The sequence below is a fragment of the Pezoporus wallicus genome, unplaced genomic scaffold (genome assembly GCF_028554395.1).
Source record: "Pezoporus wallicus isolate ANWC-B61680 ecotype Strahan unplaced genomic scaffold, APGP_CSIRO_Pwel_v1 contig_6787, whole genome shotgun sequence".
NCBI classification, from domain to species: domain Eukaryota; kingdom Metazoa; phylum Chordata; class Aves; order Psittaciformes; family Psittacidae; genus Pezoporus; species Pezoporus wallicus.
The window spans coordinates 1261928-1283968 of record NW_026636951.1 but is presented as its reverse complement, the minus strand read 5'-3'; the positions used below and the strand labels follow the sequence as shown (position 1 = coordinate 1283968).

General features: G+C 36.8%; 1 protein-coding gene across 1 annotated transcript; it reads right to left on the bottom strand.

The window, feature by feature from the left end:
- Positions 1-1111: 1111 nt before the first annotated feature.
- Positions 1112-21972, bottom strand: LOC130595480 (uncharacterized). The gene is made up of 11 exons (XM_057402242.1): positions 21959-21972; positions 21313-21847; positions 20324-20400; positions 11190-11265; positions 7566-7697; positions 6596-6719; positions 4254-4314; positions 4105-4151; positions 3598-3673; positions 2545-2646; positions 1112-2030 (listed from the first exon to the last, which is right to left on the bottom strand). Exons 1-11 carry the CDS (start codon positions 21970-21972, stop codon positions 1112-1114), a joined length of 2163 nt encoding a protein of 720 aa, XP_057258225.1.
- Positions 21973-22041: the final 69 nt, after the last annotated feature.

Below are 22041 nucleotides of genomic sequence, written 5' to 3'. Positions count from 1 at the left end.
TACAGCATCTCTATTTTGCTTTTTTGCTTACTGACAACAGCTTTTCATGTTTTGTGCCTGAACTGTGCTTGTCATGCCAATGACTTACATCAGGGGTTCTCAACCCATTTAATAATCACACTCAATTATAGACAGACCACAAATCAGCCACGTTATTTGCTCTGTGTTCAGATTCAATGGTTTAAGCTGCATTTAAGCAAAAGTATTAAGATCCATTTTTACACCGTGCAGTTAATTTGTATTTTATATTTATGAAAATGGGGGGGAGAGTATAAAGATAAGTCAGAAAACAACGTACGAAATCTGGTATTTACCTATAACTTCTGTTAAACTCATCATTATCAGACCCATAATCTCTGTGAAGTGAAGGAGATGAGGAGAAATGAGGTTCTGGTACATTTTCATGGGAAGAAAAAGACTGACTTCTGCAATTAACCAAAAGAGTTGCATGTTAAGAAGAGTACCAACAGTTGTAAGCTTTGAAAATATGTGTTTATCAAATGAAATATTTTTACTTTTAATTAAAATCTACTTAAAAATCAGAAATACTTTCCAAAATATTAAAAATATTGTGAAATATTATGTCAGAGTCCAATAGGTTTACTAATAAGTGATATATGTATTTGGGAAAATACAATGCAAGTTCAGAAGCAAAGGGATTTCTAACAAATTATTAACTCATGGAATAAACAAATGCAAATCAAACTTCCTTGTTGCATTACTGTTTATTGCTGTTTGGCCAAGGGCATAAATAAAATTTCATATCCTCTTCTGTCTTGAGGATTGCTTTCTAAATATAAGTTTCTATAAAAAAAGCAAAGTAGGACAGAGTTTTGTTTCAAGCTGACTCTTAAAAGATAAAGGAAACATATAAGCCTTAAAGAAGCACAACCTTCTAATTCAGGAAACACTGGCTTTCAAAGATGCAACACTCCACTCCTTCCATATGTCAAAATAAAGAGTTAACTGATCATTTATATATGATTTTAAAAGGATGAGTAATTGTTTTCAAATTATTTCTTTTTAAATGAATTCATCTGACATTTAATTTAGAAGTGCTGAGGTTTAACACTTTTAGTCTCTAATTGTGGTTTTACAGCTCAATGATGCTTTACCTGTCAGAACACCATTCACGTGGCAAGTCATCATGACCTGGATGATCATGAAAAGGTCTTGGCCTTTGTCCATGCCCTTTATTACCATCTTTTAACCGAGTCTGTTCCTGCATGTCATCATAAGGCTGATGGTCATGAAAAGGTCTTCGCCTTTGTCCAGGACCTTTATTATGATAATCTTTTAGTTGCATCTCTGTTTTTAAGTCATTGCGAGGCTGGTGATCATTGAAATGCCTCAACCTCTGCCCACGACCCCTGTTAACAAATTCAAAATCTCCCAATTGCATCTGTGACTGTAAGTCATCCTGTGACTGATAGTCATGGAAAGATCTTGGTCTTTGGCCAGGACCTTTGTTGACACAGTCTAACTCTTTCATCTGCATCTGAGTCTGAAATTCATCATGAGATTCATGGTCTTGGAATGGTCTTCGTCTCTGGCCATGGCCCCTGCTACCAAAATCAAAATCCTTTGACTGCCTGTCTTCCTGCAACTCCTTATGAGATGGATGGTCAGGAAAAGATCTCTGCCTTTGTCCACGACCTCTGTTAAATTCAGTGTCCCTTGACTGTCTCTCTGCCTGTAAATCATCATGAAACTGGTGTCCATGAAAGGGTCTCAACCTTTGTGCAGGTCCCTTGTTACTGAAATCTGGGTCCTTCAACTGAATATCTTCTTCATAATCATCATAAAACTGGTGATCAGGAAAGGATCTTTGCCTCTGTCCTGGTCCCCTATTGTAGTCCCAATTTCTCATCTGCATTGGTGCTCTTAAGTCATCCTGAGTATGATGGTCATGAAAAGGTCTTCGTCTTTGTCCAGGTCCCTTGTTAATGAAATCAAAATCTCTCAACTGTATCTGTCCTTGCAAATCATCATGAGAGTGGTCATCATAAATTCTTAATCTTTTCCCAGACCTGTAAAGAAGATTTTGTCTTAAATAGAACATTGTAGCTACAAGTCATTAATGAAAACTTTTTTTTTTAACAAAGAACTGATATAAAGATATTGCAAATGTATCAAAGCTACTAAGAATCCAAGTAAGTAAGATTATAAAACTTTAAATGTCACAGTAGAAGCTGTGACAAACATTCAATTATAATTCTATAGTGCTTGTTTAACAGGCAAAACCATTGATTCCAAATAAATAAAATATAATTGCAGATTACTGTAAAATAAAAAAGGACAGGCAAAGTAAAACTCTATTTTTTTCCAAGTGAACTAATTACTTGCAGGCTTCTAATACTGCACATTCCCTTTTTTCCCCACCTCATCTTTTCACTGTTTAACCAAATTCTATAAATTTATTTTGGATCAGTAGGTTATATTTATAAAATCTTTTAAAATATCTCCAGTATTTTTAATAAGAAACAATTATATTTTCCCCTATGTGATTGGTTTGGCTTTTCATTCCATGTTTCAGCCTATTACCCCTGAAAATCTTCATTTGGGAACCGCTCTACAGGTCCTTCCATTGCATGTGGTGGGGGAATAATATCTTCATCTGAATCCCAGACATCCATTCCAAGGTTACTAAGAAGAATGAATACATCTCACATAAGCTTCCTTTTTAAACCATACTAATGAGTGAGAAAAAAAACAAAACCCCACATAAAATTTTACAGTTCAAAATGACAGAAATATTTGCATATTGAATTAAATTTACACATTCATAACTTAGCAAATTTTAATCTTGTAAATGTATTTGGGGAAGGGCTGCAAGGAAAGCAAAGAGAATACCTAAACTTCTTAAGCTTAGAAAAACATCCTAAGGGATTTGAGACAAGCACCATACCTATTAAAAAAATCTGACATGGGACTAACTTCATCATGCACAGACTATGAAACAATGGTAGCAGTAAAATAAATGGCATTCACTTAAAACGAAAAAGATGCAAATCAGTTTTTAAGTTTAAAATCGATTTACTGCTACAAGGTATCATTGGTACAAATAACTTTGGAAAATGTAAAGGTTAGATATTCTTAGGTGAATATGATAAGTGTAAAATTCTTAGACACCAGGGATACACTACTATGAACAGAGGAGTTTCAGAACAATTTTCCACTTTCCCATACTTTTTTATTCCTAAAATTGTTGTACTTTTTTATCTTATTTTTTTTTTAATATCTGGCTCTATCATACCAACAACAGCAGACAGATCATATAACTCTTAAAGGTATCTTTGCAGCAGCAGCTTATAATGAGAATAGACTTCATACACTTGTTAAGAGTATGACAGAAGTAAACCAACGCTCAGTAGTTTGTTGTTGTCAGATTAGAAAAATCTTTTGAACCATGTAACTTCAAAAGGCGAATGAAGTACACTGCGCTTCATGTAATTCCTATCTGAAGTCTTATATGTGTAGTTGCATATTAAAGGTTTAAGGTTAATTTTGGCTTATGAGTGGAAGTGAACTTTTAAAAATACAAGCAGACGTACAGGAAATGTTAAGGATACAATTAACAGCCTTTGTTGTGTTTACCTTCTCATTGGTTGTGTTCTGAGATCTGTGAGATATACAAGACCATCCATACGATGACCTCTAGCATCACCAAAGGCTAAGGAAAAAGAGATACAAGTCTAATGAAACATGCTCAAACTGAGCCACAAAAATATGAAAGGCAGGTTTCTGTTCATCATGAGATAATGAATTTCAAACAATTCAAACTTGATACTAATACTTCAGCAAGCTGACATCACAATAGCAGTATTTTTTAACAACTGAAACTAGCAGTGGTAGCAACCTATGAGTCAAAACCCTTCAAAGCAAAAGAAAAAATGTATTACATAGCTGAAACATATTCCCACTATATTGTCAATTTGCTAATGCTCAAGTCTTGCATCAAAGAGAATCAACAGTCATATAAAATCTGTGGAAGACAGCATATGAAATAACTCTAAAGTTACTAACACAGACTTGTAGTATTTATGAATACAATTGCAGAAACTGTGAGTTACACATGTACCTTAGTTCAAACTGTATAAATACCTTGGATCGCTGCCTCTGGATCCCAGCCTTCAACATCTATAAGATACCTGAAGAAAAATATGATTATATTATCATCCCAAAGGGATTAAGATTAATATAAGGACACTAACTTTTGTGAACAACAATTTCTGTCTTTATACAACACTTACCTACATATAAGGTAGCCAGTTCTATTAATTCCATTAGTACAGTGAACGCCAATGAGTTTCTCTATCAAAAAGGAGAACAGTCTTTAGTAAGTGAAATTACTAAAAAGTCAGTGCAAGGCAAAAAAAACTTGGTACTTTTCTAGGAAAGTAACAATAAATACAAAATTATACTGTCATGCCTGTAAAACAACAGACACATCCAGACTGTGTCCTCTTCATGCTGGATTTCTAGCAGCAGTTAGCTCAGTACTTCCAAACCTGTGAAGACTGAGATTAACTCTGCAGAACGTAGGGAAAAAGGAAGAGGAATGATGACAGGTAAAGTGGCTGGCCACAGTAACAAGAGAAAAATAGTAACATATGGTTTTTGAAAGCAAATCTAAACAAATAAATGTAGAATTGAGGAACTTTACTTACAGATTCTTTTAAAACCTACACAAAGGAGAAAATACACATAATGCCTCTAGCGTCTAGGAGCATGAAATACATGGAGAAAAGAAGCACGAGCAACCTCTAAAGAAATCTTGTCTTTTTTGGAAAGGTTATGCTAATCAACTGAAAGCTAAAAAGCAGAATCTCCTACTATTGCAAGGGTGTTTCAAAGAAGGTATTTCCAACAGACATAGGGAAATGCTAATATGGTCATGTAAGACATTGATAAAATCTCATCCACACTATCTCATACAATTCTACTTACCCATATTTAATGAAAAATCAAAATAATATTTATACATATATAGGACGGGCTACTATGATGGTCACAAAAAATGTTTATGAGAAGGGATGTAAGAAGCTTGTCAGCCTGTAAAACCAGATCTGAGATACTGAATACAGTAACTGGGATGGGGAGCAACAATACTTAAGGTCAAAACTGTATTAATTGTAGTTAATAAATGGATATTAACTGAGAGTTTTGAGCTAGATTTTTGAAGAAAATCTTTAACTGTCATAAGAAGAAGGTTGTAGCAGGTACGACGTACTGACAGTCTTCAAAATGTGAATTTAACAAATTCTTAAATGATATAAAATACAACTGCTTGCCACAGGACAGTTTTATTGCCATATATGTCCTGGCAATTCAGACACTAAAATACCCCAACTTCTCAAAAATTATTTGTAAGAAGAATCTTGAGGAATTTTAGTAGTAATCTAAAACAAGAGGACAAGTTTCAATGAGTAAATTAACATAAAAATAAAAGTTCTTCCAACTCTGAAGTTACATAAACCCTTGCCAAAATGGTTTTGCTAGCTGGAACTGCAGGTCTTCATCCAGGAAGAAATTATTTCTGAGAATCAGAAATACTGAGATTCAAACACAGACTTGTTTGTTAGAGGAAAATTACTAGATCAAAACCAGAAGAAAACTCATAACCTCCAAGTAATTTCCCTAAACAAAAAAAAAAAGCAAAGGAAGAACTTAAATGCTAACTTCCTGAGCAAGGACAAAGGCTTCTTCTCATACCTTTTCCTTTTCCCAGAACTTCAAATTCAGGCTCTCATACCCAAGATGTAGGTCAGGTCTCCTTCACAAAATAGCTGATCACCCACAGCAAAAACACAGGTATGCTCTGCAGCAAAAACTCTATATGCTTAGGCAGTTAGTATCTCTACCTTCTCACAGAAAATGCCAAAGTAACCAGAGAAAATGAAAAAGCTTGAAAGAATGGTCCTCCAGTATTCAATGGACAGTTAAAATCAGCCTATAAAGAATCACCAGCAAAAAAAGTGAGAAGGTAAAAGCTACAAACAGGCTGTAGCAAAATGAATGCAAATTTATTTTGAAAGAAAGTGCCTTATACAGCAAGAACTGTACTACTGAATGAATACTAAGAGCAGAGCCACACTGTGGAAACATCGATACTGACAGTAAAATGATCTTAAGAACTTCTAGGCTATGAAGGCATTAATGACTCATGAATCAAAATACTCCTACAGCAGACTAAACTGACTTAAATTCCTTACACATATCAGTGTCTAGTGTCACCACAGAAACCCTCTGCTATTTAGAACATCCATAAAGGGCTGGCAGCTACAACACTAAGCTGATGGTAGACAGTTTGGGTCAGACAGATGAAAGCCTTGCTGCAGTTACTTGGATGTATATTCAAATACTATTAGGAAAGGTATTTAAGTTACTAGTAATTTTTTTAAGACACGTTTTGAATGCAAAAAAGACATGCAGTGGTTCACATAATTTATCTTATTATGATAATAAAGTGGAAAGTGCTATGGAAAGTCTGATATCCCTGGTGTCACAAATTATCTATTGAAATTAATAAATGATACAGTTAGCACTGAAATATAATTTATGGGGTTTTACAGCGGAAGGTCCTGATATTTACCATTTCCTGCATTTTCCCATAGGAATTTTCTGACCCATTTTTTGAACTGTAGGATAGTAGCATTATCGGGGACTTCAAGTCCAACAGTGTAAAGTTTCTTATACTGCACACTTTTAGGCAAATCCTAGCAACAAGGAAAAAAAAAAAAAAATTATTGAAGTCTTGCATCAATGAAAAGCCTTAAGTGCCAATAAGCCTTAATGCCAACATAAAATAGCAGTTCAAATCCTGAGTAGAAATTGACAACAATCTTGACACAATTCTATAGATATATTCTCATAGACTACCATTTACATTTCCACTTTAAAGACCTGATCTTAAAAAAAAAATCCCTGTTTTTACAGAAGACTTACCCCTGCTAATAAGGCAGAACATTAACTAAACCAGAGCAGATTCCTGTAATTCCATTTTAACCCATTTTACAATTATAAGCAATATTTGTCTTCCCCACCCACAATCAGATATATACTCTCATATTCACCCCCTTAATGCTTACAGCCCATGTACATTCAAATATTAGCACGCAGTTATAGCACTGCTATTTATTCTGCTTTTCAATAGAAGCCTGATTAATCACAATTGTTTGGATTATACTGGGAAAAAAAATTAAAATTGATTAAGTAGTTTAAAAATGTACACTTTCTTAGTGGATTCTACAGAAGATCAGTTAGAAAGAAGGAAAAAGTAAGCACGTCTTTAGGATATAGACTGCAAGTCTTTTGCACCTTTTCTGTGATGCCCGATATTGAAGTCTTTATCCATTACCCTAAGTTACCATAACACAAATAAGCCATAAATGCAACTCCCTGGAGAAGTTATTTCCTCTGCAGTAAAACATTTATTTTCTATTGGGAACACAAAATAAGACTAGATGGCTTACCTGTCTATTCCAATTCAAGGTAAGCAAATGTGTAAATACTTCAAAATAAAGGTTGACGTAACTATTTAATTCTGTTATTGTTTATATTACCTTAACTTCATAGTATCGTGTGGTGTATGTTAAATCAATAATTAATCCAAGCTCCACATTTAGGGCTTTCATTGCAGCTATTAAGTCTTTTGGTGTAAATTTCTGGGTTGGGGTAAGCCTCTGGTTAATTGCCTGCAAGGAAAATAGAAAATATTTATTTCCTTTTTAAGTTCTAGTAACAAGATATTTGTAATATTCAGCTGTCTTAATTAGGACTAGGAAACATCAGTATTCAAGAGGGAATGTTTACAGTATCAGAACCACACTCATGTATTATACAGATAAAAGGAACCAAATAAACAGAAAGCAAGAATTTGTTGTTTATTCTTATTCAGATGAAAATGCAAGAAAACATGTGAGAATTTCCTCTTGTACAATCTTAACATATATTATTATAAGCACAAATTTGATAGGCACAAAGATCTTGCAAAAAGCAGCATGTATATACTGATTTTTAAGTAACTAAACATCAGCAAGAAGCAAAACAGCACAGCTTCCCCCAAACATACTTTACCTGGCAGAGTAACACAAAATTAAGTGCATTTCACACAAACCATGAGAAGCTGTGATAGAAGAGTTTATTTCTTCTAAAGGTTTTAACTTTCTCCCTACAAATGTGGAGACTTTTTTATCCCTGCTTCATCTCTTGGCAGAGTGTACTTGCATGTCATTTAGCACTGAGAAATACTAAGTAAGACTAAGATGTGGTTACGAAGAAAGCTGCATTAATGAACAATTAATTTCATTTGACAGAAAAAAATAGGAAAAAAATGTTTACTCACTCTACTCTAGCTGTGTTTTTTGAAATGTGTTCTTTAGGTATGAAAATGCCTCATATACGCAAGAGTGGATTTTCTCTAAATGGTGCACTTGTCCATTGTGACAGCCTTTTGACACAGGCTCAGCCACAACCAATAAAGACAGTGGCAAAAGATGCAGCAGTCTCAACCGCCTCTCAGTTCCTTTGTCAACAAGAAATTCAAGGAGACTGGACTCAGGCTAATAGAAAGGAAGGCGGCCACAGACAATATACCTCTTAGAACCACAAATGGTATAGAGTAACTAACCATTTCTTCTTCTGACTGTATGGATTATAATCTAAGATGCTAGCATGCATTTATCTCACATCTAGGAACAGAACCAGGAAACCAAATTAAGGAATAAACAGCAGGACAGTCCTATCAAAGCTCGTACGTGATTAGGAAGCTCGAGTTAAAAACAATTGGGTAGAAAGCATATAGAAGTATTCAGTCCTATGTATTTCAGATACTGGTACACTGCTGGGAAAACAGTGGAGGTTGTTAAGGTTCAAACAAAATGAACCCAAGTTCATTATCTCATCATTTTTCAGCAGTGAGTTTTAGTAAAATCTGAAACTGAACTTCCTAACTTTGCAGTGACAATAGAGAATCTGCAAAATGTCTATGGTAGAATCCTAAAGAATTTTTCATTTTACTACATGAAGTCACACACACTGAGGTGGAATACAAGTTACAAAACTAAGACATCTCTAAACATATTGCTTGACTGAGTAAACAGTCACATGTGTTATGAAAAACTGCGTTTTGAAAGACTATTTGGAATCCTCTGAGAAATTCCTGCTGAGTATTCAGTAGTTTAGGTGTTTAATTGGGCTTTGAGAATGTGAGAAATCTGTATCAATTCTAAACTCCTTCTAATGGCATGGGAAAGAACTTGCCCAGACCTTATACTACAGTGTTACTGTTAGCATTACAATGACAATTTGAAAGGAAAGTCAAAATCCTTGCAAGTAAATGTGTGACCTTAAAGCCTTCATTAGCAGCATATCTACTGCTAAAACAATAAACCTTGAGTCCTGAAATACTGAAACTATGTTTTGTCCCTTCAGGTGAAATGACCAACCATCAATTTCCTAACAGATAGCAAAGGAGGTCTGTTCCACCAACTTAATAATACTACTTCCGATCTTTGCAAAGACATCATAGTTTAGCCAGTTACGCATTTTACATGTATTCTGCCAGAAATTCCATGAATTTCAAGCACACAGTCTCTGGCAGACTTGTAATTTCTGTATCTTGCGCAGTTGACATTGAACAAACCTAAAGGACAGAAATGTTACATGTTTTGCTTTCTTGGGTACCAGACTTTGGCCAAGCTGAAAGACACTTCCACAGAAAAGGGATCTATGCCCCAGCAGGACTGGAAGTAAGCAACACACTGACAGAGTGCCTACTCATGATACTGTTATAAATATTCTCCGAGAATGCCTGCCCTTTCTATGATCTCTGGTGGAGCTCCTTCCAGACTACCACAGGAGCTGCAAGGAAAAGAGTAAAGTTAGCAATGAAGTGTCTTTCTCTGAAATCTGGAGTGATATGGACAGTGAACGGAAAGTACCTACACTGATCAAATCCTGCCTGGAATACTGCATCTATGCAAAACATTTGAGCTGGATCAAGTGGAATTATAAGAGCTGATGACACAAAAATATCCTCTCTCAAATACCCCAATAGCAAAGAAGCTAGTTATAAATCTACTGAATTTCATATCACTTCTAGATCTGTTCACTGATGGTCTTGTTAAAAACACACGACTGTACAATCCATCCATGGAGAACATGACTAACGTCACATATGAGATCCTTTGTGTCAAAGTAACCAAACCATCATAATAAAGCTGTAAAAGGATCTGCAGGAAGCAGAACTGAATGGTGACTGAAAACATAATGGGCACTAATACACCCAAAAAAACAAATTTTGTGTCTATGAATACTACAGCGCAATCTGTAGTCAACAGCTTAGACAGACTATTTACTCTTAACTGCTAAAGTTATGTCTAGCCACAAAACTTTAAATAACCTTATTTTTACTTCCTGTGTATCTGAAGCAAGGTCATGTGAAAATTTAGACACCACTTGTGTTAATTTACGTAGAAGGACAAATTTGCACTATTTGACCTATGCCTCAACTCACTAAAGAACTGAAGAGTCTAAAAAAGACAGCCTTCACATTTTGTATTGCCACAAAGAATTAAAAGATCTGATTATTTTATAGATTAAGATGGCACTCCATGTTAGTAACAATCTAAAGGAAGCACTAAGACATTAATAAATCTATTAAGACTTCTTTCATAAATATACTCCACTCCTCCAGATCACTTAAGCTTTTTGCTTATGAAATTTTGTAATTTTAAAAGAAATGCAGTGGCTGGTATCCTTTAATGAGTATCCTTTACTGAGTGCTTCAGTTCCATAAAACTGTATTTTGGATTACAGTGCCTAGATTGTTATTACTATCATAACCCCTTCCATACAATTTTCTTACAACAGTCATGAAAGGATGTTAAATAGCATAATGAATTTAGGCCACTTATTAGTGATCAAATGAATTGTGCTGATTGATTATAGAGATTTTATGATTTTAAAAAGATAAATAAAAAAAGAGTAACACCAAATACAAATTTTAAAGAAAGGGAAAAAAAATAGAATATTATGTAAAAAAGCCACTATTAAATGACTGGAAGGGCTAAATCTGATTAAATTATTTTACCATAAAACTTTCCTTAAGTTTGCATAAATATTCATAGTATTCTTCATTGTACCATATTTTACAGAACCAATCTGTAGTTACTTTTTATACATACCCCTTTTAAAGGTACTTTGAATGCAATAAATCTAGTTCCTGGTATAGGCTGTCCAACTGGTGTCAAACTTCGCCACCTGTAATGAAACAAATATTTATTGTTAAATATCTCCAGATGACATGATTCAACAGACAACACCCATAACTTCATAAAAACCCTTTTTTTTTAAATTTCGTTTTAAAATAGTGGTAAACCAAAACACATACAAATTATGTTCCTTTAAAATTATAAGTTATTTCAAACTATGTTAATTATCTTACAAATATGAGCCAAATCTGGTGCTGTATTTCATGTACTTTGAATATAATAGTTATTTCAAACTTCTGCAAGAAAGATATGATAGTTTTATTTTTTTCCTAGGGTGTGCCATGTAACTACTAGCATAATATATTAACGGTTAGATTTCCAAACACAAGGATCAAATAGTTCCTAAAATTCCATGACCACATAAGAAGCAATTGTAAATGATGTGCACAAGTTTGAAAATATCACCAATTCAATCCTGATATGCAAGTAAAATATTTTTTTAAATCCATCTACCATTAGTAGCCTGCCTGCTTTACCAAGAAACTAAGATCTTTTTAGGAGAATTATAAAAACTTGTTATTATATATTTGAATAAAAACAACAAATCAGCATTATTTTGGGATAACAGAAATGGAGTTGCCTAGAAGATGCTGCAAGAAAATGAACAGAATATTGCTACAGCACTGATCAGGGCAGAAGCTTATTTAGCACAATACAGAGTTTTAAAAAAATATATTTTTATTGTTTGGAAGTCTAAAGTCAGCAGCCATAATAAAATGACTTTTTATTCTCCTTAGAGCACCACCACAAAGAAAATACTTCTTAGAAATAATTGCTGTTATCATACAGTATAATTAAATGCCCAAATCTGCAATTATTCCATGAAGTGGTTTCAAGGTATCATCAGGACATTTGAAAACAGTCTTTTTTCCTTCTTCAAATTCCAGAATTATTCTTCAAATTCCAAAAAATTCCTCTCCTCAGAATAGCAGGACATTGCATTTACAACCAAGTGGCACCAATGTAAAACAAAGCAGGTGAGTTAGGTTCAACAGGTTAAAAAATATTGTTCTATTACAGTTGGTGGAAAGTTTTCAACTTGGCTAAATCAGACACCTTTAAAAAGTTACCGCAGGCGCGTATCCATCACTCAGTTGAAAACAAAACGCAAAATTTACTTCCATTAAAAATAACACAGCTGCAAGATTTTGCAAATACGTTTACTCTGTAATATACTGCTTTTTCAAGGAAACATTCTTGACTGAACTTTCTCTTCGTATTTTGAAAAATACCGAGAATATTTCATCACACCAAACCTTCGCAAAAAGCACCTACTAAGGTGAAAATTTGTTACAACAATCAAAACACTAGTTAACTCCAAAACCACAAAGAACTGGTATTCACAAATTCTACACTGCACTGAAAAAAGCTCTTGATATATCATATTTCAGTTTTTTTAAAAAGTATGAAAAGCTTGACCTGAAGAGGAAAACAATTTAATCAGCATATTAGTTTTACCTTCAAAGAGGTAACTTACTAAATTTAGGACTTTTATTTCTTCTCATGTGAGGACAAATTATTTCTATGACCTTTATGAAGATGCAGATGGATGACTTAAAATCTACATAGTCTTCTTCCATTTATACCTCAACTGCTAAAATACAAAATATTTTTTTGTAAGAGTCTTTAACAGTGGTGCCCATTCACTTACAATTTGTGAATTAATGCTTAACTTAATCTCTTCCGTCAAAGGGAGCATCCATCAGCCTTTAGATTCCTTTCTGATTTCCATAAAACCACATAAATTATAAAATAAACTGAATACTCCACTTTAAAGTAGTCTAACTACCAAGTATTTCACTTTGTTCACAATTCCTATACGGGACCATAACAAAAACTAAATGTTGGCTAGCAAAATGCTCAAAGAAATATGCATAATTGTTCTTGTCACAGTATATAAATACTAACATTACCATTCGTAGATGCTTGGAAGTAACAAGGGGAACACTTACAGCATGGTAACCAGAAGTGTACTCAAGACTTATAGTGTAGACTTACAAATGCTTGGTTTAATGGACAACAAATTAAGTAATAAAGGAGTAGCAGTAACTCATCATTAGGAAGGCTGTCACAAACAGCTGTCATGTAGAAGACTGATACAAGGTGAGAAGGTATAAGGACAAGCTAGAGATTAAATCACAAAGAGACATTTGAAGTAAAACCTTTTCACTAAATCCTAAATTACTGAAGGAACTTCATACTTCATAAATTGCAATGAGTGAACAAAACCAGTCTCCTACTTCAGGTATTTCCTTAGCTTAGGACAGTTAATTACAGGGATAAAAAAAGAGCACATTCTCAATCACCGCAGTCTGCTCAGAAAATTACAGATTTGGTATTACAGAAGCAATCTAACTTGAGAAGTCTCCCTAAAGTGAATTTTTAAACCTGTAAACTTTGGAGTCCGGTCATTGTATACTAGCTGTAAATTATGGAAACAAAAATTTCAGACTATGTTCCATTTATTCTAGTTTTAGATAAATTGTATATGAATCGTTCACAAACATATATGCATATGAAAAGATCACAAACAATGAAAAAGGGCTGAAAATATTACTGATGCTAACAAACCCCACAACATCTTAGTTGCAAGAAGTGCTCAGTTAAAAAAAAAAGCTAAACAAAATCTACAGGCTAAACTGTGATATCTACTCTGTGCACACTTTATCTTACTCAATCTTGGAAAGTTCCTAAATGCTGTGAACCTTATTTAGATGTATATTTAATCTGAACTACTGTTAAAATTAATGACAAAGTCAGGTTTAATACCAGCTTCTGCTCCTTGCTAATTTATATACCTCTGGAAATTACATGCCTTTATTTAAAAAAAAAAAAAAAAAAAGGAAATACTCCTCCTGCTTTTGCTCTTACACTTCCAAATATGATTAGAAAATGGACTGTACCTTGAGATATAGAAACTAGTGCAGCAAATGCTGTCATAGAGATAAACCAAACATGAATGCAGTATTTTTTCTTCCACCTAGTTCAATTATTCTTTGGTGTTACTTCTACCAATAAAATGTATGAAACGCTTTACAAAAGTACGACTTAATTTGACAGCCAGCCATATTCACATCTATATGTTTAGAAACATTTTGAAGGAAGGCAGAAGTAAAAAAGTCCCAACCACAGAAGATCAATTACCTTATGTAGTAAGACAACTTAAAAGATGCCATGAATTAGAAATTCAGATTTTTTTTAACCTGGTTTCTCATGGAAAACCATGATTATCATAAATATGAGCAATTAGGAGCCAGTAAGAAATTTTTTAAAAAGGCCTAAAAATCTAATTTTCTGTCATTAGCATGTAAAAAAGGTTTTGTAATAATTCTGACCTTTTTTTCAGATTAAGGGATTGACAGAACAATGCACCAGAATTTCAGTTTATTGTCAGATGTTAATAAACTTCGGACTTTTATTCTTGTGTATTTAAAGCTGTTTAAATCCTTCCAGAAATAAATCTGCATAATCAGCAAGAAACTTGAAAGCTGCTGACACTTCTATGGTAGAAAACAAACAGAAGGCACTCTTCATCAAAATATATAAAGGGTAGGTATTCCATGTTAGCGTTAAAATTATATTTAAAAAGGAAATGTCAGCATACTGCTGCAGAACTAAAAATTATCTCAAACTAAAACCAGTAGAAAACAGTAGACTGAGATTAAGTAAAGGTCAGCTAAGGAAATGAATTCAAATTTGTTCTGTTGCCAACAAAGGAATCTGGTTGGGAATTATAGGTGACAGGGACTAAAGAAAGTAAAACTCTGACAGAAGTCTAGATAAAGGCAAAAATTACCAAAGACAAGGGAGTGGCAGGTGGTCACATACGCAGGATTTTCATGAGCAGAGGCTGAAATAAACATTTTAACAAGTATGAATGAGAATTGTGACACATGATTTGTGTTCTGCTTGAACATAAGTAACAGAAGACAGCCAGGAGTCAAAGGTGTTAACACAAGACTTGGCACTGTTATCATTCCTATACTGATGACTAAAAGGTAATCAAAGCTTGAGCAAAAAACATGCTGGACGTAAAGTAGCGGAAAGATGGCAGGAAGAGTTTCCTAAAAGAGGCAGTGGTATCTTACTGAGACACAGACATGAAATTTATTTCTATGTCTAGAAATAAATCCAGGCAGTTGCATCAAATAGCTCTGCCCATAGTACCAATGGAATTCACATTAGAAAGATGCTATGATAAGAATCTAAAATGGAATCATGGAAATTCAAAGAAACACTGCAGCTTCCCAACACAAATAATAGTCAGAAGGCATATCCAGGAAGAAACTAAAGTCTGAGAACTTATCTACAAAACACTACCATTGTCAAATTGCAGATAATCTAGGTCAGCATACAAAAAGCAAACTATCATCTTAAAATCTGTGATATTTCTGTCCCTTCACAAAATAATCTCCCTTCAGAATCTCAAGAAGCGTGTAAAAAGAACTGCAAATCAAACTTAAGTTTGCACAAGAATAGCTATGATAACCTTTTATGGGCCTAATGTGGTAATTAATTTTTTTCTGAACTTTAAACTATCGAAGCCACAAAACCCCCCAAATTTTGCATGTTCAAACAGGAATGTAATTAAGAGACTACAGCACCTAAATAAAAAGTGACATGTTGTGCACACAATCCATTTTCAATTACAGCTTTATTTTTCTAAGTTTTCAAACAGGTAATCAATCCATGGACTACATGCAGATCAAGACCTGGAAGTCAACAAAACATACAAATTAACAATTATTTTACTATTTAGCTTTTGCAGTTCCCACTTCCCTATCATGTTTGTCTTCATCACTCCCCAGCTACCACCACTCACCTTAAAACACAGGCAGAATTTTGCCTGCCATTCTAAATAAAAGAATTGGGTTTTAGTTGAGAAAAGTGTTGAAATCAAAATAAAAAAAAAATTCTCCTTTCCCTCTGGAATTTCTGTGATGCTTGAGAGACTTCCTGTTACATACAATTCTTACTGATACTAGAGACTCCAGACAACCAATCTGTTAAAGATTTTTAAGTCTAGTTTACATGGAAATGTATTACTCTGCTTGTCCTTTTTAATATAAATGAAAATCAAGCATGTTTCATTGTCTTTTTCTTTAATCTAAACATTTCAGATATATTCAGTAGAACAGAAAAGAAACTAGCTTCATGTATCCAATAAAAGTTTTCAAGATATGTGACCTAGATTAACCCATGAATCCAGCAGTCATATGCTTTGTAATGGCAGCAACCAGTGAAATGGCATCTGTTGCACGATAAAAGAAAAAAAAAAAAAGAAAAAAAGGCAACAAAAACTTAAAAAAAAACCAAAACACTTTTAGAAAACAATCAACTCCAAAACCAAACAACTAAGCATCATCAACAGGGCCCACATAGCAGCCTCTAGCTTCAAGCAGGATAAGAGAAGACATTATAGAAATGCCCATGATAAAGACAAGTTTACAGTAAATTTGAGTAAGGCAAAATTCAGTGTTCATTCTGAAGCCTCTTTAGTTAAGTTCAAAGGTATGTTGAACACCAAGATAATAATCCAAGCAGAGAACATTATAATAGCTATATTTTGCATACATGTTGCTGTCAAAAAAAAACCCAAGTGAAAAAGTGATAGCAAATTTATGTAAGTTTTGAAACATACAAACCTACATATCAATGAACTGCAAAATACCTTACTATTTACTCCACAATCTTTTTAGAAGAAAAATAGCATGCTTCACATAAAGATATTATGTACATTTTTAATGTACATAGAGCTGCTAAATAACTCGTAAGTACCATACAACAGAACCACTGAATTGGAAATAATTTGAAAGATTCATGTCTTAAGTTTGTCAGATCTCAATCACAGAGTTACACAAAAACACAGAGCATGGCAAACTGTCAAGAGATATCCTACAAACTCTCTACGGCAAATACTGGTCTTTCTAAAGCCTAAACCCACTTCAGACTGCTTATGAAACTGATGTTTACATTAGTATATGCTAAAAAAAGGAGTAAAAACCTTTGTAATGTAATACCTATACAGAGTAATTATGGTATTTTTCCATATTATTTTCCAAGCGGCTTCCGTAACTCTCTAGACAGACAGTCGGTACTACTCTGTTGAAGACAGATGTGCAAAGACCATGACATGCTGTCAAGACAGAACACATACTGAACGGGTCAAAACCAGAAGGAAGGGAATATAGCTCTTAATCATCTGTCACTACATAGATGTCTCACTTTGCTTTTCTTCATCCCCTTTAAGTGGGATACAAGTAAGTCCTAGCTTGTAAAAAACAGTGTGGATATAAAGCATGGGAGAAATGGTTCCTTACTGTGTCAGGAAGTAATTGCATAGCTTTATATTTGTGGTGGTGTTTTGTACTAAAGATATGGGCCTTCAACACTTACACACTTACAGTAATGTTACCATTAGCTGGGTATTATAAGAAGTAATTTCTCTCCATCCCATACTTTCCAGTGCAAATGTTCTATGCCTGATGGTAAGAGGCACTTTTACTTTACAAATAAACTCTCACCTTATGGTACCCCTTCTCTCTCATCCACCCTTGAACATGCCCAATCAGTTCTGCCGCAGTATTTAATGATCCTGTCTAAATGAAAATGCTGATGCTTTTAAGACTGCACAGGAAAAAAAACAGTTGAACAAATATGTTTATAGTACATAGGCAGAAATAATTCAGCTTTGTCTTTATAATAAAAAGATCCCACTGCTGGAATTACTGAGAAAAAAGAAACACTTCTAGCTATGAAGGAATACAGGAAGAATATATCTTGCTTCTAGTGCACCCCCTCCTCGCACTGCTGGAGCAAAAATGGTACAAATACCATCAGATCAAACATTCACCTAACCCAAACATGGGTTAGGTGACAGTGGACTAAGAACAAGGTACAAGACCAACACACCCAGTAACATCATTGGCAATTAATATCACTTTGATACTACTTTAAATACACCCAATAGTGCTGATATCAAGCAAGGTTGTGCAATGCTATAGCACAACCCTTACATAAAAGCAACTTACGTACGTTGTGGACAATACTGTAAAAGGTGATAGTATTTAGCTGACCAGTTGAAAACAGAATCAACATTTCTTGTTCAGTTGCACTAGTCCTAGCTGCTTATAACTTAAATGAACCTCAAAGTTATTCTATTGCTTTAATTAGCGGAACAGAATTTGGATTGAGACTCTTTAAGAACTGTATAAAGAATTGAGGCAGTAACAGATAATCAAAAAAGTCTGTACATAGTGTGGCTTCCTTTTGTTTGTCAATTGCAAAGTTTCTCTTGCAGTATCATTAAAAACACTATTACTGTTAGATTTCTTGCTGTTACAGTACTGATATGATCGAGGCTGTACTTCCATAGTATGCTACCACCTAGACTGGTCCCTATGCTATAGTAGCATACCACAATCTCAATAGCTGTTCTGCCAACAGCTATTTCTGGGGCCAGTAAACTGCATGTGCAGGACACCTAGGTTAAAATTATTTTTCCTTAAGCCCTCTTCCAGCATTCACTGCTACTTTTTCCTGGTGTACTAAACTAATCACAGTGAAAGTCTGTAACATATTGTGCTAGCACAAGGATGACATCGATATATTGCTGCATGAGATCCGGAGACTGACAATTCCTTAAAACCCTTTACTGCCAAAACCCTGATACTGTAGATGTCTAGCCTTATTTGTTAATATTATCAAACAGTGAGTTGCTGGAGAAGCTGAAAGCACTTCAGTACCATGAATTCTGTCACATGGTAGCACAAACTTGACAACCAATTATTCCACGGTAGATGCTTCTCCCCTTGAAAGAAAAACAGCTGTTTCCAATCACAGAAGCCAAAGTACAGTCCACTGCTTCTTCCATACTTGAGAAATGCATGTAGCCTGAAAGCTCCAGTTCAAATGCAAGGGGAAAAAAGAAGGGAGAAATGAACACTTGATTCTCTATGTTTTAGTAATAATCTCCCAGTATGGCAAAACCAAGGAGGACAGTTAGTTCTTTTCAGGCTTTCTGCATTACTGCTTGCAAACCTAACCCAGGTTAGCTCAAGTTTGTCCAACTTTCAACTGAAATTTCATAGAAACTTTCAGAGAAAAGACAAACTTACATAGCTTTTCTTAAATTTTGTTCTAATTTTAATCTCTGAGTTTGTCAGCTATGAAAACAAACTTCTAAATTTCATGAAGTTATTTTGAAAATTTCTTCAACTTTTGTTTCTGTTTATTGCTTTTAGGCTAACAGATTTTGCAGGAAACCATGCTTTTTGTATTTTATTGCTCCTCCTCAGAAGGTTCCCCTGAAACCAGGACAACATCAACCTTGCCTCAAGTAACATAAAAACTGCAAGTTCTTGTCCCATTACAGTGTGCTTTTATACCTCGGCACACTCTCCTATTGAAGAAGTTTGTACTGATGTCAGCACTAACACATGGGTTAAACTTCTAAACTTGGATTTCCGTCTTCTTCTTCCCAGTAGAGCTGGAGAACTGATAGATCTGTTTTGTGATCCACATATGCACTCCCAATCAAGACATCAGAAAGCTTGTATAATGCCATTTGGGGCTTTTAAATTACTTTTTGTTATTATTTTAATTAAACATTTTTGTTGTCCTACTGTTAAAAACAAAACCGAAGGATATTTCTGGACCTGAATCCATAAAAATACTCCTTGTTCACATGCATGCAACCACCTGCTCCCATCTTATCAGCTCTTCCTCCACTCCTGGTAGCAAACACCTGAATAGTCAGAAAGATAAGACTATTCCCCATTTCCCCAGTGTATGTACCTGAGGATAAGGTTAGGAAGATTGGACTGTATTTGGCTGATGGCGAAGTGTTCACAGGCAGGTCAGAGCATTATACTCACCTGGGGGATGAAGGGCTGGGCTGTTCCTGTCTTGGAGAAAATACCTACCTTACCTCGCTTTAGGTGGTGAAGATGTTTGTGACAAGAAAGCGCCTGGGGCAGTCAGTGCCCCTTCTTTGTGGGCAGGGCTGTGCCCGCTCCTGCCTCTTGCTTAGTATGAGGAATACTTACCCATCGGGGATAGTATTCTTCTTTACCATGCTGAAAGCAGGAGCAGGCAGAGCAGGAGACAGCGGTGAAAGTGGGCACTGCAGCAAAGGAGAGAGAACCGCGCAGTTAACACGGTGCTAATCTCTTTCTCCATCAGTGGGCCTTTTCACAGGGCTGAGTCTCAAGTAAAATAAACCAAGCAGTCAGCTGGGGCTTGAAGCCATCCTGAAAAAGTTCTGCAGCTTGCATGCTAGCCTATTTTCTCCACTGCTACAGCACGACAAGAGGGAAATACAACTCACCTCTCCCCTCCAGGAGATCAAACGAAACCGAGAGGAGAGGCAGCAGATTTCTAACTCTAGCAGCAGCGCTGCAGGGATGAAGATCTTCCTGTCAGCCCCTTCCGTCCCTCTCCTGTGGTTCGGAGCAGTCTGTTCTGCCCTTGCACTCCCACTGCTAGAACTCTTGTCTCAATGAGAAGCTCCAGGCAGCTGCAAGAGGCGAGGCCGGCACCTCAGAAAGGGAAAGACCATCACCTGCCCCACTATAACCTAGACGGGTCCGCTCCCGCAAGATCCTGGCCAGCATCACCGCCCGCCGATCTCAGTGGGACCAGGGCAGGGAAGAGAAGGGCGAGGAGAGCTGCCCCCCAGCGCGGAGGGCCCATGTCCGCCGCTCCAGCGAAGACGCTTGAGGATGGAGCAAGGCTCCCTCCTCAACGCCACATGCCGAGATTGCGGGGAGCCCAGGGCAGGACAGGCCTCCGAGACCGGCTCCAGGCATTTCTTTTTTAGAGGGAAGCGGCTCAGCTCGGGGGAGGAAAAAAGAGAAGGGGGCAAGGGGTTGGGGGGGGGAGGGAGGTCGCGGCCCGACTACGGGGGCTGGGCGGCCGGCTGTAGAAGAGGGATGGGCTGTGCGGAGAGGGGCGCGGGCTACAGCAGGAGTCGGAAACAGGGGAAGGCCCGGACGCCGGCGGCGCGGGGAGGACCGGGGCTGCGGGTGGCCCGTACCCTGACAGGATTTCCCTTGCAGAGGAAGGTTGTGGCGAGACAGAACGTTCCCGAAAGGGTCCGCACTGCGCCTGTGCAGCAGCCGGCCGGCTTGCCGGGGTAGGCAACGCGCCTGCTCCTCTGAAGCCGGGCCCGCCAGTGTCGACTACGCCTGCGCGACGCAGACGGCTGAGGGGTCAGAAGAACCGCCCCTGAGCACGCAGCGGGGCTGGCCAATAGGACGGCGGGGGGCTCTACGCGTGCGCGGCCATGTGAAGGGGGCCAACCTCGAGGCGCATGCGTGCCCACGGGGGCCGGGGCGGAGGGCGCGGGGTGGGCGGGGCTGGGACGCACGCTTAGCGGCTGGGCGGGGCTGGTGGGCGGTGTGTAAGGTGGAAGGTCGGGTGTGGGTGTTGTGGGGGTTGGTGAGGAGTGGTTTTGGTTCCGTGTGGAGTCGTTGTTGGGTGGGAGGTAGAGGCAGCTGTGGTTTTTCTTGGTGGGAGGTTTTGTGCCAGGTGCAGTTCTGGAAGTGGAGCTTGATGGCCCGGTGGAGCCGCTGAATAAGCAGTTGCCGGAAGCTCAGCGGGGCTGCGGAGGCTTGAAGGAGTCTGTGAGGGTGAACCGCACGGGGCGGGCGGGTAGGGAGGGTATGTTGGCCTCGTCTTACAAAAACGGCCTCATTCACACCTTTTCTGTCGGAAAAGGTTTTGACTTCTGTGCTCGGGGTTACTGCCGACTCTTTTTTACTGT